This window comes from Oryctolagus cuniculus, chromosome 3 (genome assembly GCF_964237555.1).
Source record: "Oryctolagus cuniculus chromosome 3, mOryCun1.1, whole genome shotgun sequence".
Lineage (NCBI taxonomy): Eukaryota > Metazoa > Chordata > Mammalia > Lagomorpha > Leporidae > Oryctolagus > Oryctolagus cuniculus.
The window spans coordinates 21,328,018-21,353,512 of record NC_091434.1 but is presented as its reverse complement, the minus strand read 5'-3'; the positions used below and the strand labels follow the sequence as shown (position 1 = coordinate 21,353,512).

General features: G+C 59.1%; 1 protein-coding gene across 17 annotated transcripts in view; it reads right to left on the bottom strand.

The window, feature by feature from the left end:
- The window catches only part of TNS1 (tensin 1), a 214,409-nt gene that overhangs the window by 108,614 nt on the left and 80,300 nt on the right, over positions 1 to 25,495 (bottom strand). For 14 of the 17 annotated variants that reach the window (XM_070070213.1, XM_051848187.2, XM_051848188.2 and 11 more), the window contains exon 4: positions 861 to 902. Coding sequence is in view for 2 of the 17 variants with exons in the window: in XM_051848193.2 (XP_051704153.2) it covers positions 861 to 902 (42 nt within the window). In the remaining 15 variants the exon portion in view is untranslated. Of the gene's footprint in view, positions 1 to 860; positions 903 to 20,701; positions 20,962 to 25,495 lie in introns of those variants that run through there. The other 3 variants (XM_051848204.2, XM_051848205.2, XM_070070215.1) reach the window with 3 other exon arrangements.

Sequence of the window (25,495 nt, the reverse complement as noted above, 5' to 3'; positions counted from 1 at the left end):
AGGTACTTCTATGAGGCCTAAAGTGTGCTTCCTCCCTGTCACAACCTGCACACACGCACATGCACACATTCACACACACTCAGGCATATAACATACATGAACATACACATGCACATATTTGTGTGCACACACTCATGTGTGTATGCACACATGCACAGGCACATACACACGCGCGCACATGCATGCAGGTGGGCAGCCCCTTCCCCACCACAGCGGCACATCAGGCCTCTGGAGAGAGCGGAGGTGGGAGGGAGGCAGGGAAGAAAGCTCCCTCACTCGCAGGCAGCCCAGCTGGGATCCGTCTGGAACAGGGCCCTCTCCACAATCCACAACTCACAGGGGTCCTGCCCCTGTCCAGGCCACTCTGGCAGCCCCAGGAGGAGGAGGGAGGGGCAGAGGAGCGGGGGTGGGGGGAGTGGATAGAGAACAGGAGGGCAGAGGTAAGCCCAGGAATTTAGAGGCAGGACAGGGGTCACCTGCATGTAAGAGACACCCCAGGTGAGCAGCTCTGGGGGTCATGTGGTCCATCCCCCTGCCTCCTGCTCAAGGGCCCCTGACCCAGCCTCAGCCAGGTTAGGGAGATGTCACAGCATCCCTGGTCTCAGAGCTCTGGAACCACAGGCACCTGGCCAGGCCTGGAGACACGCGAGATGCCCTTTTATGGGTGTCTTGAAGGCTCAAGACAGGAATGAGCAGGCCCTGCAGCTCCTCAGGGGGGACCTTGCGACTCGTTCCCTGCCTTCAGGGCCAGCTTCAGCCCAGGGATGTCCACCCTCCCCCTCCTAACACACTTGGGCCTAAAGCGAGCTGCCACAGCTGCGGACAGGGCCCAGGACACAGGAGAGGGGGCCAGTACTCACCACCAGTTCATGGCTGGATGGAGGAATGCAGGGGGCAGCCACCTGTGGGAGACACAGAGAAAGGGCAGGTTAGCATCCCCTGCAGCCTTCTGGGAGCTGCACGTGCCCCCCACGCCCTTGTGAGACACCCTCGCCCATAGGGCACACTGAGACCTGTAGTGAGGGCAGAAGAGATGTGGCGAGGGGAAAACACTTGGGCCTGGGGCAGGGGCGCGAGAGGCAGCTGAACTCCGTAAAGCCATGCAGCCGCTGACCAGCTGCAGGTCAGCACACGGCCATCCTAACAACACGGTGCTAAGAATCGGCAGCGTTTCTACTCTGCCCTGTGTCCTGCAACATGATAGAAGCGGCTTAAACTGTTGAGAAACGGTGACAAAGACCCACTAGGAAAGGAGAAGTCGGCGCCCGCCACATGCTCCCCAGTGCCCAGGAAAGTCCCACGGTAGAGGGGGCCACAGGCTTGGGCATTTTCAAAGCTCAGGCCCAAGGGGCAAATGCACCGCCTACGGGTGAACTAGTACCTTCCTCAAGTTCAAGTTCATCATCCTCACATCTCGCTCGGATAGGGAGCAGGAGATGGCAGCTAGAGCCTCCACACGGAGCAGGGCAGGGTGGGTTCAGCGGCTCCCTTCCCTGAGAAAACACTCCCCTGGCAGGCGGGGCGGCCAGACCATGGCCCTGGCAATCAGCAGGGGCATTGACCACGGCCTCGGCGCAAGCCTTCTGCAGCCGGGACAGGTTTTTCTTGGAGCCCAGTCCTCAACCTTGGCTGCAGTTCCCGACCCGAACACCAGGCAAGGGGCCCACAGAGGGGACAGAGTGGGTGGGGGGACTCTTTCTTGGGCATGAGGGAGTCTGGGCACAAGCCGTGGGATGGCCAAACAGAGGGCAGCAGCCTCCCCAGGCAGTGGACAAGACCACCCTGCCCACAGCCCGCTGCAGCCCCCGGGGCTGGACCCTCCCTCCACCCCTGCTGGTCCCGTGCTCTGGGGGATTTCACAGGCCAACTCTGAAGGGGTGGCAGCCGGTGCATCAGCCTCCCTGAGCCATCTGCCACGACAGGGCCCCTCCAGCAAAGAGACCTGGAGGAGTCCTGACATCCTCGCCCTTTACTTCATATGGGGACAGGCATGGGGAGGTGTGGGTGGGGTAGCAGGTGCACTGCAATGGACAGGTGGCCCCTGACTCTCTCCCAGACCCCCCAAAGCCAATGCGCACAGTGAGGCCCAGGTGTCCTGAGCCCAGGTCCCTTATCTTGAGAAAGCGGCACCCCTGAAAGAGCCGGGTTTGCGGGGGCCTCCTCAGGGACCTGCTGCCCCCCAGAGGCCTCCTCGCCTTGGTCACAGCTGTGCGTTCCAGCTCCAGGCTGCAGCCCACGGGCTCTGCAGTGCATTTCAGTGTTTCTTGTCTCCCTCCTTTTTTTTTTTTTTTTTTTTTTTTTTTAGAGCAGAGAAACGCTTCCTTAAAAGGCTGTCTCCTTCCCTCAGGCACCCTGGCCCTCGGCCACCATCTCAGGAGCCTGGAGCGAGCCAGGGGACACCAGGGCTTCTTGCTACTCCACAGCCCGTGCCCACTGGCCCCGCGCCCTGGGGGTCAGCAGTGGCTGGTGGCACAGGGTTCCAGGGCTTGGCCCCAGGCAGGCAGCCCAGGAAGCCTGCTTATGGCAACCCCGCCAGCCCCGGCATGCCGAGAACAGCCCGGGAAGACGTCAGACATTGCCAGGGCTGATGCCCCAGCCCCCGTTCCAAATCACAGCACAGCAAGAAGGTCCCAGTAGCAGAGTGGAGTAGGCTCCCTTCGCACCTGCCCTACAGCACGCACTGCTCTCAGCGCCCTGCATGGCCTGGCTCCGTAATTCCCACAACAACCATCCTGCCGACGCAGTGGCCAAGGTACTAGAGGTGAGTAAGCCGGCCCCCGGGGTCAAGGTGCAAACCCAGCACCGTGCAACACTGACTCACTGTAAATACTTCACTGTCACACAGCCAGCCACAACCAGGGCCACGGCACGCTTGTGCCCTGCACTGTGTCTCTCCTCAACCTCTGCTCAGACCCAGTTCATGTGATTCTGCCCATTTCACAGATGAAGACACTGAGGCCCAGCTCTGCCATGAAGCGGTCTGGCTCCAAGGTGGAAGCTGGGATGTGAGGGTGTTGGCGGACCACCCCGGGACCCCTATCTGGCACTCATCAGCCCCTTAACCCCCACCTCCACCCAGCATCCAAGCACCCTGGACACAAAACAAGAAAGTACAGCCAGGAGACTCCCCCAGCACAGGAAGGCCTGAAACCAGGAGGCAGCAGCCAGCTCAGGTGGGGAGCCCCCTGCTCCACCCGGCCTCTGCTCTCCTCACAGCCTTCACTCTGTGCCTGTCCCCTCATCCAGGACCCAAGGCCACACACAAGGGCTGGGCTCCACTTAGTCCAAACACCTAGTTCTGTTCTCCCCCGGGGCCTTTACAGGTGCTGTGTTCCCACTGCCCAGAATGCCGTTGCTCCAGGAGTCTGCCAAGCTGTGTCCTCCCCATCTTTCTGGCTTGGGTGTAAACGTTACCGCCACAGAGAGGCCCTCCTGGACGAGGATCTACTTCATTACACACACACACACACACACACACACATACACACACCATCTCTCTCCTGCTCCCAAGGCTCTCCCCTCCGAGACCTAATTACAATTTGTAATTACAGGTATTTGTGCTTGTCTATAATCTGTTTCCCCCACCAGAAAGCAAGCCCCACAACAGTAGGAAGCATGCCTACTGTGTGCCTGGCCCCAGGCTGGGCCCTCCCTCCACAGCACACAGTAGGTGCATACTACATATCTGTTCAAAGAGTGAAAGTGACTCTGGGCTCAAGAGAGGCGCCTGCGGCCCCCCAGGGCTGGCCGTGAAGGACCGACTGCGCAGCAGGTACCGGGGTCTGAGGCCGCATCTCTCTGGGACCCTGCAATCCCGCTTTGTTCCCATTCACAGGTGAAGAAGTGGAGGTTCCCGCAGGCCGTGACCTTGCCAGAGCCGAGTGCCTCGGGCGGAAGTCTCAGTCTGTGCTCTCCAAGCCCCCTTCTTCACAGAGAAATGGAAAAATGCGGGCGCCTGTCGGCGCACTGCCCTGCAAGCGACAGGACCTGGGTGGCACTCTCGTCACCAGGGCCCCGAGTAAGACCTAAGGGCTCGGCCTGGGTCACATAAAATCTCAGACCCCTGAACTTGTCTGGCCACCTCCCCAGAGGGGCTCTCCACACCCACACCCACCTGGCCCATGAGGCTGGCCAAGGCAGCCAGGACCCCAGCCCACACCAGAACCATGTGAGGCTGTGTGGACAACGGTCTTTTTCCCTATCTCTTGCTGGACAGACCCTTTGGTAAAATGTCCATAACACAGAATTCACCATTGCTGAATGCACAACTCAGTGGTCTTGAGTGCATCTGCAGTGTTGGACCACCATGGCCATTATCCACCCCAGAACCTTCACAGCCTCCCAAAGGAGCCCCACACCTGCTAGGCAGTGATCCCCCACCCACCTCCCCCCACAAACCTGTCAGCTCCTCGTTCCCCATCTCCACGGACTTGCCTGCTACACATGCCTCACATAAAAGGATTCACATACTATCCGCCTGTTGTGTCTGGTTCACGTCACTTTAATTACAGGGCTGAAGGAGGTCTCCCCAAAGTCCTGTGTTAACGTCCTAACCCCCAGCACCCCAGAATGGCACTGCGTTTGGAGACGGGCCCTTTGAAGAGGGGATGAAGGTGAAATGCAGTCACTGGGGTGGGCCCTGGCCTCACATGGGCAGTGTCCACGGGACACAGACACACACAGGAGGGACACGGGGAGGAGGGCAGGCACAGACACTAGCACTGCAGACTAGCAGCCTCCAGCACTGTGAGAAAACACCTGTGTGTGTGTGCATTTGTGTACATGCATATGTATATGTGTATATGTATATGTGTGTCTATATGTATGTGTGTTATATGTATGTGTATATGTGTATGTGTGTGATGTGTCTGTGCATGTGTACACATGTCTTGTCAGCATGTATGAATATGTGTGTATGTGTATGTATCTATGTTATGCATGCTGCATGCAACTATGTGTATGTATGTGTATGTGTGTATGTGTGTATGTGTGACATGCATGTTTGCACATGTATGTGCATGTATGTGTGTGTATCTGTTGTGCACGCTGCATCCACATATGTATGTGTATGTTTGTGTATATATGTATATGTGCATGTGTGTATATGTGTGCGTGTGTATGTATATGTAAGTGTATGTGCATGTTATGTATGTGTATATGTGTATGCTGTATTATGTGTGCATGCGTATGTGTGCACATGTGTTTGTGTGTGCATGTGTATGTGTGCATGTATATATATGTGTGTGCATGTTTGTCTATGTGTGCTGCATCCATATATGTATGTGTATGTGTTTGGATGTATATTTATATGTATGTGTTTGTATGCATGTGTATGTGTGTATATGTGTGCATGTGTATGTGTGTATATATGTATGTGTGTGCACATTATGTATGTGCATGTGTGTATATTGTGTGTATATGTGCACATGTGTTTGTGTGTGCATGTGTATATATCTGTGTGCATGTATGTCTATGTATTCTGTGTGCATATATATGTGTATATGCATGCATGTATGTGTGCATGCACACTTTGCTGGGGCAGCACCAGCTGACAGGTGCACCTGGCATCATGTTTCCCTGATTCACCCAGATTGTACCAGAGTTTCCTCCCAATATGCAATTCCACTGCACAGATACACCATGTTGCGGTTCCCGTGTGTCCACGTTCTCTTTTTTCCTTGAGAAGGCGCTGGGGTAAATGGCTTCCAAGAAGCTAAACAACTAAACAACTTGCAGGAAGTAGAAGAGTGAGCATCTGCCACGGCAGTACAAAAACTTCCACGTGAACCCCCTCACTCTCCAGGAGCACCCCGCGGGCACAGCTACCAAGTGACAGTGGCAGGACTGCCACCCAGGGCTGCCCAACTCACACACCTGCCTTTCCCTCTTGTAACGCAGCCTCCACGGCTAAACAAGGCAGTGGTGCTGGGGCTGGGACAGCAGGAACAACACTACCAGCAACAGGAGGGAGCAGAAGGACAAAAGGCCACCAGGCCCCCGAGACCTAGGGCCCTACTCTCCCCCTCTGCCCCGACAGTGAAACTCCCACTGACGCAGACACCCAGGCCCAGCCTCAGCCTCCAGTTCTCTTCCCGACCCGGAACATGGAAGGATCCTCCCGCTATCCAAGCGGACCCCTCAGGCCCGCACCCTGCCTGTTACCCACCCTCGGGCTCTGTCCAAGGAACCTGCAGCCAGGAGGCAGGCAGCTGCCGAGCCTCGCTCATGCCAGCAACACCAAAAAGATCAGGAGCAATCCAGATGAAGATCCATGCCTCCAAGCCTACAGCCAGGTGAGCCCTCACCTGTGGACAGCCCAGCACCTGGGAGCTCACATCTCAAGTTTACAGCTCTATCAAGAGGGCCCTGACCAGCCCCTATGAACCAGAGAAGGAGGTCCAGCCGTGTGGACCAGCTGTGGGCCCGGAAGCCAGGCAGAAGGCAGGTGTCTGGTCAGACCAGAGGATGTGTAACAGATCAGAAGTTGCCAATATGCCAAGGGGATGGTGGTGGCACAAGGTCCAGGCCTGCCAGAGAGGGCCCAAGCATGGCTCCAAGACACCGGCCTCCAGGGCACAGCCTCGGGCCCTGGGCAGGAGGGCTCCCGGGGAGGAGTGGCCGCTGCCCTGGCTCCACTTCCACCCCAGGCCTGTGCCCTCCCCGCCGCGCACTCACTCACAGCAGGGCTGCTCCCGGCCTGCTCGGCTGTTTCCTTCCCTTATATAGAGTTCTGCCAGGCCCCGAAAGGAAGTGCATCAAGTTCCTGCAGGCAAGAAGGGACCTGTTCCCAGGGACACTTGGAGCCAGGAGCAGCGTGTCCCAGCCCTGAGGCCCCCTCTAGAGCCGGGGACAGCAGGCCTAGGGAGAGGACCAGGCCCTTTCCCTAAACCCAGCACAGGCTAGGACTCAGGACCTAGAACACACAGGAGACAGGAAGTCCCAGCGCACCAACCCAGGGCCCCAGTGCCAGCCCCCTCCCCTAAGTGGTCGTGGACCATGTCACTTGGGACCCCAGAGCCAGACCAGAAGCCCCCAGTGCTCAGCAGCCCTCCCTCCTCCTACGATCTTGGGTGTCACTCACCAGCAGCCACTCCATGCAGTTCTGCGGCCCGGCCTCCCCTCATCCTTCCCCCCCCCCCCCCCACGCAAGAGCCATGCAGCTGGGTGAGGAAGGGCTTGACGGTGTGTCCATAGAGTGTGGAGGTCACAGCAGCCCCGACTGGTTCGCAAGGGAGCTCACAGAGCATGCTGTGAGATGGGTGCCTCCCACCACGAAAGCCAGTCCCATTCAGAGCCTGCCTGGGACGCAGCCCACCTAGGAGCCCCTCCCACTTCAGAGCATCTTCTCTGAAGATCTGCACCCAGGGAATCCAAGCTGAGACCCAGGGGCCTGGCTCAGAGACCACGCTCAGTGCACACCCCACCCCCATGGAGCTGCTTGGGGGTGAGGTTGCGTGCAGGGCCAGACTGGCTGTGGGCAAAGGAAGGAGCAGGGCAGGTGAGCTTGGCGAAGCTGGACTGCGAACCCACCGGGTGCCAGGCCTCCGGAGCACAGGAGAGCCAGCCGGGGGCACGAGAGAGGCTGGGTGGCGGTGATGAACCAGACGGCTACAGCAGGGCAGCAGGGCCCTGGGCAGCACCCACACCCATGGTCCGGCCCATCCTCAGCCACCTGGAGGGTCCTGGCTGGGCACTGACAGCCACTCTACTCCCCTCCGCACTCCCCACTCTCCTACCAAGCCTGGCACCTCCTCCTCTTGAACGTGTCTCCCAGGCTCCCAGAGGCCCCTAGGTGGCAGGGTCCCCTTGTCCTTGACCCTGCCCCTCCACTCCCTTCCCTACTTGGCCCCCAGGGGCTGCTTCTAAAATGCACATCTCACCATGACACTCCTCTTGCACAGCGTCGGCACCCGGCTCCCAGCTCCGTGGGACAAAGTCCAAATGCCCTAATACGGCCACCCCGGCCTTAGGGCCCACCTCAAAGCTGGGCTCCGGCCAAAGAAAACCACTCTCAGCCCCACGTCTGGTCCACACTGTGTACTCAGAGGTAGGGGTTATCAGCCCATTTTACAGATGAGGAAATGAGGCCCCGAGAGGTCACGTCCACAGCCCAAGGGCATTCAATCAGTAAATAATAGAACTGAAACCAGAGTTCCGCTCTAGCAATGCCCAAAACCTCAGCTCTGCCCAGGACCACATGTCCTTGTCCACCACGAGGCCACAGGAAGGGTTTCATGGAAAGCAGTTGGCTGGGGAACTCAAGGTAGTGGGACAACTCGTCTCCCACTGTGCACGGCCTGGAGGGGCGAATGTTCAGAGGGGAATGCCTCCAGAGCTGGGGCCAGTGGCTGGAAGCCAGGAGACCAGCCTGGAAGCGGCGGCTTCCACAAACGTGAAAAGAGGCTCTGAACAGAGGACAAAGGTTAAGGGAGCACTTCCAGGGGACGAAGGAGATGGAGGAGCAGGGGAAGTGGGAAGTAGGACCCTCTGAAGGCACTGGCTTGGCCTGGAGCACTCCAGGGAGCCAGTTTCCGTGGGATGAGTGGCGGGGATGAACACACAGCTTGGAATGCAGGCTGCAGACTTCTCCTGACATCCAGAGAGCAGGAAAGCCCCACCCTTTCCCCCGCCGCCCTGGCCAGGCCGGGAGCAGCAGCGGACAGGAGCACAGACTGCAGCACAGGGACACCGTTTCTAGGAAGTTCCTAGAAGAAGCTACGCAAGGAAAAGTCTGTGGGCTGTGGGCAAGGTCCTGCAGGAACCAGGGCCACGAGGAGGTGACAGGCCCCTCGCAGTCAGTCCACGTGCAGACCAAGCCCGCTGGGTGCCGTGCTCCCACCCAGGGAGGCGGAGAGGAGCAAGGACGGCCCACCCGGAAGGGAGGCTTGTCCCTCGGTACAGGAGCCAGCCCTGTAAACAGAGAGTACTGCCAGGCCCGTAACTGCCCAGATGGTGATGGGATCTGCGGAGCTATTATCTCCCTGGGGTTCCAACTCATCTGGTTTTCCAGAAATTATCCCCAGGGGGAGGCGGCCCTCACCCATAGTGCCCTCACGCCCCCACAGAGGGCATGTGTCCCTACACGAGAATGTGAAGGGACCAAAGTCTTTGACCCTGAGTTGTGTCAGGACAGTAAGGCAGGAAGGATGCATGGGAAAAGAAAAAAGGAAAAAAAAAAAAAAACCTCAAAGAGCAGTGGGAAAACCCACAGAGGCTACGGTCCCAGGAACCGCCGCTGGGATGTGTCAGGCTTGCAGACCGAAAGGGGGGCCTGAGCCAGGCCTGAGACCCAGTGCCCTGGGGCTGGGGCCACCCTCAAACCCGGCTCAGCTCCTTACAAACCAGAGGCATTCGCTGTCCTGGCTCCCAACCTCAAGGATGCCATGGATGGGCTGGGGCATCACCAATGATATAACAGCTTTGGAGGGGACAAGGCAGCCCAAACTGGGCACATCCAGGGCCAGGTGCACAAACCCAGAAGGACACGCCAGACCCTCAAAGCCTCTCTACGGCCTTGCTGTTCCCTGAGCTCCCCCCACCCCCCCGAAAGGTCACGCGTCTCCTCACCTGACTCCAGGCGGCTTCACACTGAACCCTAACCCAGCAGCAGGCAGCACAGCCGGTCCCCTAAGCCCCTGACACCTTCTGCTTACAGATTCCCATTTCCAGACTCCTGAACACACCAAGAGGCCAGGGGCCTCCATTGACAGGACAATGGGAGGCAGGGGAGAGAAAAAGCACTGAGCCGGGCCTCGCGCATGGGCTCAGGTCTTGCCACAGCCCAGCTGCCAATTTCGTTTAACTTCCCTGAGCCTGTTTCCCCATCAGTAAACAGGAGGTAGGGAGGCCCAGTCTGCAGAGAGGTCAGGAGGGCCAAGCCAAGTTGACAGATGACACGGATGGAAACATCTGGAACACAGAGCATGCATGGCAAATGCCCGTTCCCTTCTATTCAAGCACCTGCTGCACCTCCCGGGCAACTCCCAGGTGCGTACCATGCACCGGGCTCAGCTCTGGGTCTCTTCTGCATCTCGGCTCACATCATCCTCACCTCCACCCTGTGAAGTGAGTTCTCTGCTTATCCCCACTTCACAGAAGAAGCAAGTGAGGCACAATAACAGAACGAGAGGAAGCAGGTGAGAGCCCACCTACCGTGAGTCAGCGAGAGCTGCAAACGCCACACCACGCAAGAGACCCCCATCCAGAAGCACCAGGTGGGTGTTTGGCCTAGCGGTTCAGAGGCCACAGCCTGCACCAGAGTGCTCGGGTTCGAGTCTCTCTCTGCTCCTGACTCCAGCTTCCTGCTCGTGCAGACCCTGGGAGGAGTCGTGACGGCTCCAGCACTCTTCAGGTTCTCTGCTCCCTACGCCAGCCTGGCCCAGCCCCAGCCACCATGCACATCCGGGGAGTGAACCAGCAGATGAAGCTCTCTGTCTGTCTGTCTGTCTGTCTCTCAAATAACTTGTGAGAAAGCACCTGCCTTTTTCTCTGAGCTTTCCACGCTTACCTGGCATAAGCTACACTTATCTGAAAATTCACCCAAGTAGAAAACTGGCCACAGGAGGGGGCTGGCCTAACTGTTGCGCACAATTAGTTCTGGAACCCCATCTGCTCTGATGGACAAGGCTACACCAGGAGCCCCCGGAAGCAGCTCCAAGTTGCTCCTTTAAACCCATCTGTGGCCAAGTCGCAGGAAGCCCCTCTCAGTCCCAATTAGCCGGCAGCACAGACTTGAAGCGAGGCCAGCAGCATAGGCCTGAGGAGGCCTGGCTGTCACCAGCATTGTTCGGGCCCATCTGACGCATATCCACCCCCCTTGGACGTTTCCTTGTTCCTAGGGAGGACCTCAGAGATGCAAGCATCTGAAACCACCCGGGGGCGGGGCGGGGGGGCGGGTGGCGGGGAAGCAGGCCAGGGCACAGTGGAAGACCCAGCTCCCTCAGGCTGGGAGAGACGCTACAACCATGTGCACACAGCACACAACACCCCAAGGCATACACCCGGTCCCCCACAAGACCCACATGCAAAGTCACTCCCTGGGGCTCAGGCCCCACCCCAGGCAGAGCCGCCCAGACAGGAACACACCAGCCCTGCCAACACACCCACAGGCAGGGGCGGTCAGCCTGGCTCTGGGCACAGCTGAATTCAGGAAGCTCCGGGGTGGGGGGAGGGCGGGGGAGCAGCAGGGCCGGGAAGTGGGGAGCCTGCCATGTGTACAGATGGGGAGAGGGGAGGACTCAAGCCAGCGGGCGGGGGTGGGGGCACAAGAGCTATCCTGGGTCCCGGAAGCACACATTCAAAGCTCCAAGTTCTTCCCAGAGTACCCACAGAAGCTGTGACAAATTCCCCTGGGACTGGCCTGTCCCACCTGGGCCCTTCCTAGCCATCCTTCCGAAAGCTCAGGTAAAGAGATAAGAAGCAGCCATGGAAGCTGAGGAGGAGGGGTCAGAAACAGAGGGGTAGGTGTACATGCAGGGTGGAGCTGAGAGGACAAATGACCCGAATATTTAATGGGGTGGAAGCAGGGGGAGTAGGAATGCCAGGGGTGAGGTGTGGAGAAGGGACTTCCGGGTTGTGGGTCCAGCACACTATTTGAACCCCTCCAGTGGGAATGCACACCAGACACATTGTCCCAGCTCAGCCTTTCAACGACAGGTACAACGAGCAAGCCCTTCTTTGCCCATGCAAGGCCCCTGAGAAGTAGCAAGCACAAGTGAATTGGCCAAGGTCACACACCTAAGAGTGACTGAGCAGGGACGGCCAGACTGCAAAATCTACACTGCAGCCAAGTCACCTCGACGCCCGATAAACAAGACAAGCAGCTGTGGGGCCTAAGGGACTTGAAGTTCATGGATGGTGGGAGGGGCTGATGCAGGGGGAACAGAGGCAAACTCGGGGCGGGGCGCACAGCCAAGCACCCCTGCTGGCCTGCAGCCCCAGCTCCTAAGAAGGCCAAGGACTGGGGAGCTCAGGCTGTGCAGTGACTCAGTGGCGGGGCCTCCGGGAGCATTTCTGCATAGTCTCGGAGCCACCTGCCCAGCAGAGACCGAGCCGTTACTCACAACTCTTAGTCACTCGGCCTCCGCGCCTCCGCCCCTAGCACATCCCTTCCTCCCACTCTGTTCCCCAGGGCAGGCTGAGGGGTGGCCAGCAGATCTGCCCAGGCCCCTCCCCCTCCCTTCCTGCCAGCGCATCCCCACCTGAGTCACTTGGACAGAGACGGGACATTCTGGCCCGCTCGGCCCTGACAGCTGTTGCCCACTGCTCATTCCAAGAAACCGAGCTGCCGGGAGGAGGGGTCAAGGCAAAGAAGCTTCCCATCCCGGGCTGGGACGGAGCTGATGGCATCTCAGCGGGCCTCCCAGGAGATGCCCTTAGATCCTCAGTCCCCCACTTTCATGCTGGACAGCTCACCAAAGACCCACCACCACCACCACCAAGCAGGAGCCGCTCTTTCTAAAAAAATCCAGGGACTCGGCAAAATTTCAGCAGTCCAACCTCTCATTTCCCAAATGACAAAACCAAAGCCCAGAGAGGGCGACTGATATGCCCCAAGTCACACAGCACCAATGGGGACTAGCAGGCCGCCCGACTCCCCTGCACCACACAGACCCCTGCCCTTAACACCCACTCTCACACCCTCCACGCTGCAGGTGGGAGCTCTGAAGGCGTGAAGGTGTAGACAGGAGCAAGGTGCTTCCGGGGAGGAACCAGGGTTTAACATCGGAGGGGCATCAGGCCGCCGGCTGCTGACTCAGGAAAGTCTGCCCAGGAGGTAGGGACCCCAGGATGTCCAGAAGCTCTGGAGCCAACAGGCCAGGCCCTCTGGCAGGAGCTGATGGGTGGGATGCCTGGGTCCCAGCTGGGGACTTGGGAGAGTCCTGGCCTCCTCTTGGATCACCTCTCCTCCCCAGCCCTCACTCCTCCCCGGCTCACCCCTGCTCTCCCAGGGCTCCAGCCTGGAATCCAGGCCTGGCTCCTGCCTCGGCTCCCACGCTCGGCTCAGCGCAGCCCAGCAGAGGAGCCACATGTGTGGTGGCGGAGGCAGCTGCGGAGCCACTGGCAGATTCTTTCCCTCCTCCTCTAGCCCTTGGGCTCTCCCATCCGCTCCTGGCCAGCAGCATTCATCTCAGCCAAGAAACCCCGGCTCCCAGCCCTGCTCTCTGCCCCTGCACCAGCAATAGTGACGATGACAACACTAACCGCAGGACGCACAGCACGACCTGCGTGCCAGACCCAGCTCCGGTTAAAGAAGCTGTCCACAGCTATACCAACTGCACCAGGTGGACGTGGGATTCAAACCCAGACAAAGCAGATCTCGACTCCCACCTCGACCGCCTCAAGGTGGGTCCTGGCTCCAGGAAGTGCAGCTCCTGAAATGCCCACTCTTTTGTCAACACACAGTCCCTAAGCACCTGCGACGCGCCAGGCACCTGGCCTTGGAGACACTCAACATTCCTCCTGGCTCTGGACAGGTGGCCCTTGTGCCCACACCCACCAGGCCACTTAGAGTCAGGCCAGGCTTCTCCACCCTGACTAGGGGAACGTGCCTATTCCTCATTCATTCATTCATTCATTCAACAAACAGTGAGGCTCACTGTGTCTCAGGCCAGATGGTCCAAGACGCCCCCAGAAGAAGCTTCAGTGTCTTAGAAATATCTGCCACCTATGTCCTATCGAGGTCCTGGCTGGTGGCCTGTCCCCAGGCCCTCCCCTGCCCAGGACAGCTGTAATCACCAGCTCATCATGTTCCTCTTATGCTAAAACCCTCTGCTGCTCCCTGTTAAACCTGGCCCAGAAAATCCTCCACCTGAGCCGTGCACACCTCCGGGATCTCTGCAGAGCCACCTTTCCCACACAAGCCATGTTTAAGGCACCACTGTCAGCTGGCCAGACGCTGAGCTGAGCGCTGTGTGCAAAGCACCTTGTTTCAGCCCCATAGTAGCACTGGCGGTTGGACTATCACCCAGCTTACAGATGCAGCTACCGAGGCTCAAGCCAATGTCACCCAGGAAGTGAACGGCAAGGCTGGGAGGGACGCTCCGGGTGGTCTGAGCTGGACCCCTTATTTTATGCATCCCTGCATGCAAGCCTCTGTGCCCTGTGCATGGCTTCCCCCATCTCGCAGGAAGCCTTAGTTCCCCTCACGAAACTCCTTTTCAACATGCAAGACCCAGCCACAGGGCCACCGCTTTCCTCAGCTTCTCCCACTCGGCCCGTGGCCCTGAGCTGCTTCCCGCCTGACACTGCCACTGCACTTTGCACAAACCCGGTCCCGGTCTCGCACCCCTCCAGCCCCATACCTGGCACCCTGCCTGGCAGAAGATGGATGCCCTAAAAGGCTTTTAAAGTGAAGAATCAGGAGGTCCTGTGTGCCCAGCCAGACTCAGCTGCTTCCACGCAGCCTCCACAGTGGGCACACGGACATAGCCCTGGAGGTCAGTGTACCCCTCCCTCCCCAACGACAGAGGGGCATCAAGTGCCCCCTCCCCGCTCACGTCCCTGAGTGGCGGCTTCTCTCCCCATGCTAGCCCCCCTTCCCAGCCTGGCCGGCCCCCACCAGACCTGCTGTTTCTGGGAGTCTCAGCCGGTGATTAGGGCCCTAATCAGCAGGACTTCCTGCCAGAGACTGCCAGAGGTGGGGGCGGGGCAGGGCGGGAAGCAAGGTCAATCCAAGGTGAAGTTGCGCAGCTGGGGACCAGGGGAGGCCCCGGTGAGAGGATGGCTGCCCATCCTTTCCAGGTGAGGACCCCAAGGCTGGGGGCAGGGCAGGGACTCAGCCAGGGCCGGACACGAATCTGCTCATCACTGGAGGAGTACGGCTCTCCCACAGTCCTGGGCGAGCAGGACCCCAGCATAGAGAACCCCCCTCATGCCTCTCTTGAAGCCCCCTGCCCCGTGCCCCCACCTCTACCCCAGTCCCAAGCCCGCAGACTGCTCCCATAATGGGCAGCTGATTGCCTAGCTCTGGTCAAGGTCGCTGGTCAAAGGTGAGACCCATGCCTAGGTAAGCAACTGCCTGGCAATGGGGCAGAGGTGAGCAGGGGCTGAAGAGGGGAAGCGAGAAGGGGCGGGGCCAGGCTCAAGAACCCTCCCCAGCTGTCATCATCATCAATCTGAAACCCATTCTTTCTCCAAAAAAAGCTAATGCCTTTTGCAGCTGCAACTGGGCGGGCCAGGGGTCCGGAAATGGCGCTCACCCCCGACCCAGAGCAACCCCAGCCTCTCTGGGTGGGAACCAGGCAGGGTGGGGAGTGCAGCTTGGCAGGCCTTGAGGGCTGACCCCTGCTAATGAGGAATGTCAGGGGCACCGGAAAGCAAAGGACCCCAGAGCGGGGAAGAGGCCTGGATGCAGAGGGAGTATAGCCAAGGGCCCTCTCCCTCCCCCCTCCGCCATGGGTTCAAAGCTCCCAGCTTCCACAGCACACAGAAGGGCTGGACATGGTTCCCCACACCGCTACCAATGAGCGACTAGACGGAGCTGCAGCAGGAGGGCTGTGGGCTGAATTCCAGGGAGATGCAGAGGGTGGAACAATTTGCAGTGGTTATTTGGGGGCCCTGCTCTGCCACCCTGTGGGTGCAGCCCCTGGTCAAGAGCAGCCTACCTGGAGGTTTGGGCCAGGCCTGGGAGTCTCCAACTCAGGGACTCTCACTGGGGGATGGGACGGGATCCAGGAAGAACGGCTCGGGCTGGTTTATAATAATGCATGTTGTTTACAGTGATGGCCACTTTCTCAGAGTCCTTCATAAACAGAGAGCTGCACGGGCGCCCTGGGCAGGCAGGGACTCCAGAGGTCCCCCCTGCTCCCTGCCTGCCCCTAGCTGACTGCAGAGAGAGAGAGAGAGAAGAGAGAGGGGAGAGGAGAGAGAGAGAGGGAGAGAGAGGAGAGGGAAAGAGAGGAGAGGGTAAGAGAGGAGAAAGAGAGAGGAGAGGGAACGAGAGGGGAGAGAGAAGAGAGGGGAGAGAAAGAGAGGAGAGAGGGGAGAGAGAGAGAGGGGAGAGGGGAGAAAGAGAGGGAGAGAGAGGAGAGGGAAAGAGAGGAGAGAGAGAGAGGAGAGGGAATGAGAGGGGAGAGAGAGAGAAGAGAGGGGAGAGAAAGAGAGGAGAGAGGGGAGAGAGAGAGAGAAGAGAGAGGGGAGAGGGGAGAAAGAGAGGGAGAGAGAGGAGAGGGAAAGAGAGGAGAGAGAGAGAGGAGAGGGAATGAGAGGGGAGAGAGAGAGAAGAGAGGGGAGAGAAAGAGAGGAGTGAGGGGAGAGAGAGAGAGAAGAGAGAGGGGAGAGGGGAGAGAGAGAGGGAGAGAGAGGAGAGGGAAAGAGAGGAGAGAGAGAGAGGGGAGGGGGGAGGGGGAAGGGGGGAGAGGGGAGAGGAAGAGACTCCACTGGGCTCTGATGCTAGGACCCCTTAAGGGCAAACGGGGCCCCCAACCACCACCTCCTCCACTCTCTGCGCTCTTGGAAGAACACCAGTAACAGCAGCAGTAACAACCATGAGCATTTAGTGAGCTCTTAGGAGTACCAGGCACTGTGCAAAGTGCTCTAACGAAATGCACTCATTTGACCTTGCTAGGAAGCAGGGCTTACTCTTATCCCAACTGACAGGGAGGAAACAGAGGCTCAGAGGGGTTGTGTCCCTTGCCAAGGCCACACAGCTAGTAAGTGAGCCGGACTCCAGGTGTCTGGCCGCAGACTCACATTCTCCGCCTCCCAAGCCCTCTCCCAGGCCCCGTGGAGAACCCTTCACCCATCCAGCAGTCCATTCATGGCCAGCAGCGCTCAGCCTGGCACAGCAAGGAGGGACAGGAGGTAGAGGGCAGGCCTGCCCTCAGGGAGCTTACACTCCAGCTCGCAGGCCTCTGAGCAAGCAGAAAACACGTGAGACTGGAGAAAGCTGAAGGGTCCCATGCTCTCTGCTGGAGAAGGCCCAGAGAGGTCCCTCAGGGAACTGGACCCATGACGGGGACCCCCACAGTGGCAGAAGGCAAGGACTCCACCCAGGAACTCATGGGACCCTCTCATCCCCAACCAGCTCCTGGGATCTCACCCTCTTGGGCCAGTCCCTCCTGCCTTCCACGCCCAGGCCTGAGCTCCAAGCTTGCAGCCCTAAAAAGGCAGATTACAGAGCCCAGACGAACCCTGAAGGAGGCAGCGCCAGGGCCTGGCTCAGGCCCACCTCCACCCCACCCCACCCTGGTTCCAACAGCCAACTCGGGGAGGAAAACCAGGTGGAGAAGAGTAAGAAGAGGGTCAAGGTCACCAAGCTGGGGCTGTCGGGCCTGGGGCACAGCTGCACTGGGGAGTCTCAAGCCTCCTTGGGGTGGGGAAGGGCTTCAGATCGTCTCAGAGAGGGAAGGGTGGGCAGGGTGTGACCTTGCATAATGCAGGGATGCCTGGGGAGGTGGGCACGGCTGCAGGGCTGGCAACCCTGCCACCCCCCACACCCTCGTTCCAGCTGGCTTGCACCCATACCTCTGCATGCCTAATAGCTCTGGAAAGCTAAGAGCCAGCCAGGAAGCCACTGAGCCAGAGGCCAAGGTGGGGACAAAGTGGAGACCCACTGCCACACCTGCTTCTGATTTGCTTTTCACAGGGTCCAGGAACTGGGAGAGCTTTCCTGCCTGTCTCCTCTACTCCCTTCCCCCCTGCACACCCCACAGCTGAGCCTCAGTTTTCCCTTCTGGGGTCAGAGAGACTCACAGACCCAGAAATAAGCCAAGAAGCTATGATGGCCTACAGCAAGGGCCTTTGCTGGCCACCCCAGCTTCTGGCCTGCTTTTCTGAGCTCAGCGCACACCCTGTGTCTCTTTCCTGCCCCAGACAGCCCCCAACCATCACTGGTCTCCTTCAAACCAGAGCAGAGGGGCCTGATTCAGCAGCCTCGTGTAGTCCCAGGCTGGAGACACTGGAAAGGACTTTCCATCCATCAAAGCCAGGACTGCGGGAGGGGCTGCCCTGACCAGACACAGGGGGTTGACAGGGATGACCCCAGGCTCCTAGCTGTGACCAAGAGGAAAGGAGTCACAGGACATCTGCAGGGGGAGGCTGGCTGGGAGAAGAAGGACAGAGCCCCCAGCCCACTCTGGAAGCCCACCTGGACCTCTCCGTCTCGGGAACCCCAAGCCTTTTCCGCAGGTGGATCTGGGAAACCTGTAACCCCACCCCCACCCTGCCTCACCTCTGTCTGCCCATCTGGTGCTGGACAGGTTTGAGAGGCCAGAAGGGAAGGGCCCTGCTCCTCCCTCCCCACCCCTCCTGAGAGGCCCCAAGAATACCGCCCTGGGCTTGTGTGCACCCCGTGTTAGTGACACCCCAACAACCCCACCTTACTGACAAACAAGAGCCATGCCTGGTTCTCTGCATCTGGGGGCGTGGCACAGCCCCCTGCCCACCACCTCCTTCTCGGGAGTCCAGATGTGGCAGGGGCTCACCCTGTCCAGTGCCGCAGCACTCTTCCCCCACCCCCAGGCTTACACACCGGCCCTGTGTGCCCCACACAGGCTGGGGTCTGCGTGCTCGTGGTACCCCACACACACCCCGTTTTGCAGGGTGCCATGCAGCCCTGTCAGGCCAACCAGCAAGCAAGGGCTGAGCGTGCCACTGAGGCATTGGAAGACTCTCAGACTCTATGGGAGGCACCAGAGACAGTGCAGTGCATGGTGGCGTAGGAACACATGCAAGGGCAAGTGTCGGGGGCCCCTGTGAGTCCCGCCCATGCCCACGCCCCGGGGCCAGAGGCCACAGCTTCCTGCTCCCCCATTCCGGTGTCAGAGAATTCCCCGACTCCAAGAATCCCAGGCCCTCAGCGTCCCCAGAGACCTTAAGGGTCAGCCCTGGAACCACAGCCCAGCACAGGAATTCTTCCACACTGCTGTCCAGCCCATCTGATCTCCCCCTCAAGACGGCAAACTCACCACCTTACAAGGCAGGCTGAGCTGAGCTCCCACCTCTGGGCGTCCCCTTCCTTCAACCCAACAAAAGCCCGTCTGCCCTCCTCGCTCCCTGCTCCTATGTCAGGGGAAGTAAGACACCACTGAAGGGTCCAGAGTCGAAGCCACCGTCCGTCAGTGTCCTGAAGACGGCCCCCAAACAGGAACCTCGAGCTCCTCTGCCCTCAGCCCAGCCTCACCCCAGCCAGTGCTGAACCTGGCCACCCCCGTGGGAGATTCTGACAGCGGGGCTTTGAGGGAAGTGAAGTATGTAGAAGTACAGGATGAGAGGGGATTGGCAGGCAAAGCCAGAAGAGTTCTAGGCCAGAGGTTTGCAAGCAGAGGGTCCCAGGTTGCCTGGTCTACCACCCAAGAATTCTCAGCTGCAGATCAAAGTCCTGGCTCCCAGCCCCTCCTCTCCATGAGCAGCAGAGTCTATACAAACCCCAAGCTGGGATCCCGATATCGATTCCAGCTGCAGCTCTCCCACCTGACTCCCCACCCCTCCTCCGTCCCTGGTCAGAGGCGTGGGGGCCCAGGGTCTCTCAGCTGTAGCAAGCCTTGAGGTCCTGGGGGAGGACTGAGGTGGGAGATAACAGGAGTAGCTGCCAGCTGGCCGGGGCAGGAGCCACCGAAGGCCAAGTAGTCGGCATGATGGTTCCCCCTCCCCACCCCAGGCAGCTTCAGGAAGGGGAAAGAGTGCCCCCCCAACACACACCCTCTGCTCTGCCACACGGAAGGGTTAGCTGCCCCCAGCTCCCCCTCCTGTTCCCTCCCTCCAGGCTCCCCAGTCCCCAGTCCCCACCCCAGCAGCAGCACCCACCCTGTCCCCTGCCCTCACCCCATAGCCCAGCCCAAGAGCACAGCAGCCTTTCCTCCATGCCCCCTCAGCCACCCCCTCCCAGTTTCCTCTTCCAGGACAGTGGCCAGCCCAAAGACATCTGGGCAGGCAGTCCTGGCCTGCGGCCTGAATGGGGGTGGGGGCTGGGGGGGCAGGCACTGGGGTGAGCTCCGAATGACTCTCCAACTTGGGACAGGGTAGCAGGCGGGCATCAGAGGCAGGGGAGAGAGGAAGGAGAAGGAGGGGGTAGCAGCTGCCCCTGTCTGTTCATTAACCACCTGGATTAGCCATTTCTGCCCAGAGGGGCGAGGAAGGAGCCAGAGCTGCTGGTTGGGGGAGGGCAGCAGGGGGCACTTGTGCCAGGCTGTGCCCATGGGCAAAGGAACATGGACCCCAGGGGAGCAGAGTGGGAAAGCACCTTTAACTCTGGCTCTCCCAGGCCCACTAGACCCACCCCTGCAGCACTAACCAGTCTTTGGGGAGCAGAGAGAGCCCCAAAGGAGGAAGAAGCTGCCCAAGAGCAGCTCCAGAGAGGGGCAGGGGAGGAAACGGGGAGTGTTCTCAATGTGGTCCTCTCTCCCAGGCCACAGCAGGCAGGGAGTGGAAGAGGCCCCCTAAGCTTCCCCCTCCCTCGTCCAGCGGGCTGGCCTCAGTCCCAAGCAGCCATTGACACCAGCAACCTCCCCAGCAAACACAGCTTCTGACTGGTCGCTGAGTGTCAGCACAGGGACAGCCGCACCCCAGGCATCCCTGCCAGAACCACAGAACAGCGAGGACTGGGGACTGACAGGTTGGTCCTCAGGAGCTTGCCTAACCCAGAGACATGTGACCAGGCGGGGCTGAGTGCACCTGCCCTCACTGACACCCTGATCGGTAGTCTTAACAGCATGGGTATAGCGGCCCAACCGCACCTACACACACACACACACTCACTCACCTTTCCGGCACAGGAGTCGCTGGCTGGGGTGCGTGTCTGGACCAAGGGGCTCAAAGGACAGGAGCAGTGGGCAGTGGCAGGGGCAGCAGCTATGGCTGGTAAGAAGCTGGTGGTCCAGACGAAGGCAGTGAGTGAGTCTCGTGCCCAGGCAGGGAGCAAGGGGGGAAGCAGAGCTGGTCCCAGGGCCACTGCTGGGAGCAACTGAGCAGCGGAGGACGCTGCTGGCCCGGCTCCCTCCTGGCCAGCCAGTGGGGCGGGCAGGCAGCGCACCGCCTCCTTCCCGGAGTCAGCCAGCAGCCGCCGCCCCCCACCCCGCCGGCCTCCGCCTCCTTAACCCCTGCAGCGCCCGCTCCGACAGCCTCCCACCAGACTAGGGCAGGACGCAGGCACCTAGGGCGGCAGCAGCCTGGGAAGTCTGGCCTGCCCCTCCTTCAGCCACTGGCCCAGCCACCTCCCTGGAGACCCGAGGGGAGAGGCCCTAGCAGGGGAAGCAGGCACAAAGGAGACAGGATGCCACAAGGTCCAGGACCGGCAGAGGAAACCTGGCTGCAGAGAAATGGCCAAAGGGCTGCTGGCCAGCACCAATGTGTAGGGTGACGATGGTGATAACAATCATATTAGCATCGGACAGCAGCCCGCAACTTTGAGAGGGGATTCTGCATTTTGATATTTCCAGTACATACTGTGAGTGGAAACCAGGAGTGCGACTTCTGAACCTGTTTGTGTTTATGTGTCGAATGTGGGCTAGCCATCCCTGCTCTCCTCTCTGGGCTGAGTTAGGGCATTCCTGACTCTGTATTCAAAAGTGACTGGATGTGAACTCTAGTTCATGAAATGCATGTGTCAACCCTCTGTGGAAAAAAAAATGAATGGATGATGGACAGATGGGTGATGGATGGATGGATGGATGGATGGATGATAGATGGATGGATGGATGACGGATGGATGGATGGATGAATGGATGATAGGTGGATGGATGGATGGATGATGGATGGATGGATGGATGGATGAATGGATGATAGGTGGATGGATGGATGGATGACGGATGGATGGATGGATGGATGATAGGTGGATGCATGATAGAGGGATGAACGATGGATTGGTAGATGGATGGATGATGGATAGATGGATGGATGCATAATGGATGGATGGATGAAGAGGTACTGGGTTTGGAAATGTGACAAAGCAAATATGTAACAGTGTTCATTATAGAATCTAAGCAGTTTGCCACATAAAATTGTTTCAACTTCTCTCTAGGTATGAACCTTTTTATAATGAAAACAAGTGATGAAGAAGGTGTAGAGCACAACATAAATGACAAAGACAAAGAAGCAGACAGGATTGTTTTTGAAAGTAGAGGGAAAAGTCATTTGCTGCACAGCTCCTAATGCCAGCTGCTTCCAGAAAATTCTCTCTCGGTCGTCAGATCAGAGTGACTTGATCTTTCTCTCCCTCTAGCCTCAACTTAGCATTCCCCCTTTTTACCCCATCATGCCCTCGTCCCCCCCATCGGCAGTCAGGGAGCAACCCAACAGCCAATGTCTGTGGCTCCTTCTCCAGCCGCCACTCTTGGTACAGTGGTCTCCTCCTCTGAACACCCATGGCTCATGTCCATCCCCAAGGCAGCCTGGGAAGTCTGGCCAGCACGGATGCTTCCATAGCTCCCACTTGTTGAGCAGTGAAAGATTCTATCCTTCTTTCTCTGGCCCCTCCTGCTCTGTGCAGTGCCCAACACAAACTTAACACATAGTAGATTCTCAATAAATGTGGCCTGAAGAAACGCATCGCAGAGAGATGGACGGGTAATTAATAATTGAACAGAGGGCATTTTAAATGCGTAATACTGCACAAGGCTGTACCAAGATAATTATAGACGGATTTTTATCTTGGAAGCCAGTTAATCGCAGGCAGAGGAACCGCCTCTGCTAGGACCCAGGAATCATGCAACTCAGATGCATCAGAACCTCTCCAAGGTCTGTGCACAACCAGGGGCCCTGAAGAAGCCTTGGGAGGTCACACTCAGCGTCCTCCACCCCAGCCTGCCTGCTCCAGCGCCACCACGAACTCAGCACATCCCAGAAACCACAGCAACAGGAAGCCAGGAAGCCAAAGGACTTCAGAGAAAAAGAGCAGCCCCCTCTTCATTTCCAAGACCCTGGCCCAGGGTCAGTCTCTCTCTCTCTCTCTCGCTCTCGCTCTCTTGCTCTCTCGCTCTCTCTCTCTCTCTCACACACACACACAGACTCAGGATTCCCAGGGTTTCCCATCACCCATCCCCGCCTCCCCCCCCCGCACTTCAGCCAGCTCAGACCCCTTCCCCTCCCCCTTCCCTCACACACCCAAGGACAGGCCTGCACATCTGGTTCCAGTTGTGGTTGGTCCATCCAGGGGTAGACCTGGGGCTTTCTCATAAAACTGAGTGAGACCAGCCTTGGAGCCTGGTGGAGTAGGGGGAGGGGGAGGGCAGGCTGCTGAAAGGTGGGGGAGGGAGAGAGGATGACAGCAAGAGTCAGACACGGACCCCAGGAAGTGGGGGCGGATGCCCATGTCCCATGACCAAGTGCCTGGTTCAAGTTCCAGCTTCTGATCCAGTTTCCTACTGATGTGCACCCTGGGGGCCATGGGGATGGCTCAGGTAGCTGGGTCCCTGACACCCCACCCTCGTGGGAGACCTGGGTGGAATTCCTGGTTCCCCAGCTGTGTGTGCATAGGACATTCTCTCTCTCCTCTCTCTCTCTCTGTCTCTATCTCTCTCTCTCTCTCTCTCTCTCTCTCCTTCACTGTCTTTTTCTCCCTCCTTTCTCCTCTCAATAAATTGTTTTACACGACCCAACAAAGGGGCCAAGCAGTGCCTGGCATCCAGCAGGCACTCAGTGGCCACTTGTGAGCTGCAGAGACAGACGGTAGGGAAGGCGGCAGTGAGCGAACAGGACAAAGCGAAGGTCAGAAAGGGATCCTGAAGGAGGAAAGAGACGGAGCTGGGGGTGGCAGGCAGCAGCGCACAGCGACAGAGAGGCCATTGAGGCGAGCGGGGGATGAAGCGTGTGTGCAGGGGCCAGGTGCTGAGGTAGGCACTTCCCCTGGCACAGGAGGGGGCGTGGCAGGAGCGGGACAAGGGGCACGGAGAGGCCGAGAAGAAAGGGTCAGGATGATGGCAAGAGAAAGCTGGGGTCAAGGCTGAGGGTGCGGAATCAATGCTCCCCTCGCCTCTTGGTGGCCAGGGAGAGGAAGGGGTGGGCGTGAGCCCAGAGAGGCCTGTGTTTGTTCTATGTTTCATTTTGATCAGCCTTCTCACCCCAGCCTCAGAGATGGGCTCAGAGCAACGAAGCAAAATCGCAGAGCAGCTGATGAGACAGAATTTGAATCGAGATCTTCTACCCGTGTCACACGCCCCACGACGAGGCACTCTGGGCCCCAGTGCTCCCTCGGCAGGGCACCATGGCACGGGCCCCCCATGTCCAGGGGCCAGAGGGAAACTCCAGCGGGAGTGGGGGCGGGAGGGGAGCTTGCCAGATCTTCCTCTGATGCGGGAACTGGGGCACAGGGACAGTAACTAAGGGAGTTGCTGGAGTCACCCCTCCTGAGAGTCATCTCCCACACGCTCAGGCCCCAGGGTTGGGCACAGCTCTTGTCCCCTCCCACGAAGCCCCCAGGGAAGGGGCTCCCAGTGCTGCCAGGCCCCACAAAGCCAGGGAGCCAGGCCCTGGAGTCTCCCTAGGCAGGGGCAGCGTCTGTGCATTGGAGCTGCGCCGGCCGCCTTCTGCCCACAGCCCTCTCCCAAGGATGCTCCTCGAGCCCCACTTGCGAGGACTCCCTCCCATTGCCATCAACCTTGAAATGCAGGCCAGGAGCAGGGCCCTCCCCGCTCCACACCTGTGCACCCTCTAGCTGCGACTCATCCGCGTGCACCCACATCGTCTCCACTTGACAGAGATGGGCAGGTATCCAGCGCTTTGCTGCACACGCCCCCGGGGAGACAGAAGTGCTGGGCCGGCCACATTCCGGCTTCCTACTCACATTTGCACCACAGTAGGAGAGCAGAGGCTGGCCAGCGCAGAGGAAGCATGGGGCAAACTGCCTGCCAAGAGCCCAGCCCCAAGCCACACACCGGCACCCCTCCCTCCTCTGGTCCTGCCCCCACCTCCAGCACCAAGACCTTCAGACTGGGAGTCTGGGCCCCGGTTCCACCCTACTCAGCCACCAATGCCCGGCAACACCAGAGTCCAGTCTCAGTCCCTCTTGGCTTCAGTCCCCTCATCTGCTGGCCTCTAGGGTCCCCTGCGAACACATTTCTAGGCAGACACTGGTCCTGGGCAGAAGGTGGCTACTGGTGCTGGTTCACCACACGAGGGCCCCTCATCCCCCTGACAGGCCCCTCGTCCCCCTGACAGGCACGGCCATCCTGGGCCGCCCCCAGGGCATGCGGAGACGGGAGTGTGGCCCCGCAGAGCCCCCAACTGCAGCCTGGACCTTCCCAGGGAGCCCACAACATCCCCTCCCCAGAACAAGGACGGGCCTCAAAGGGCCCCCCAGACCCAGATGAGCTGGACCTCAGGGAGGAGCTGACAGGGCCTGGGATGAAATCCCTGGAGACAAGACCAGGGGCTGAGTGTTCCAGCCAGCAAGCTAAGGGGTATGGAGCCGTGTCAGCCACCCTACCTGCTACAGGCTCCGTCCTCTGCCACGGCTTCTTCAACATACTCACCAGGAACAGGTTAAGGCATACGGGGGGGGGGGGGGGGGGGGCTTACTAAGCACAGGTGGGAAGAGCAAAGGTGTTAAACTGAGCTGAAA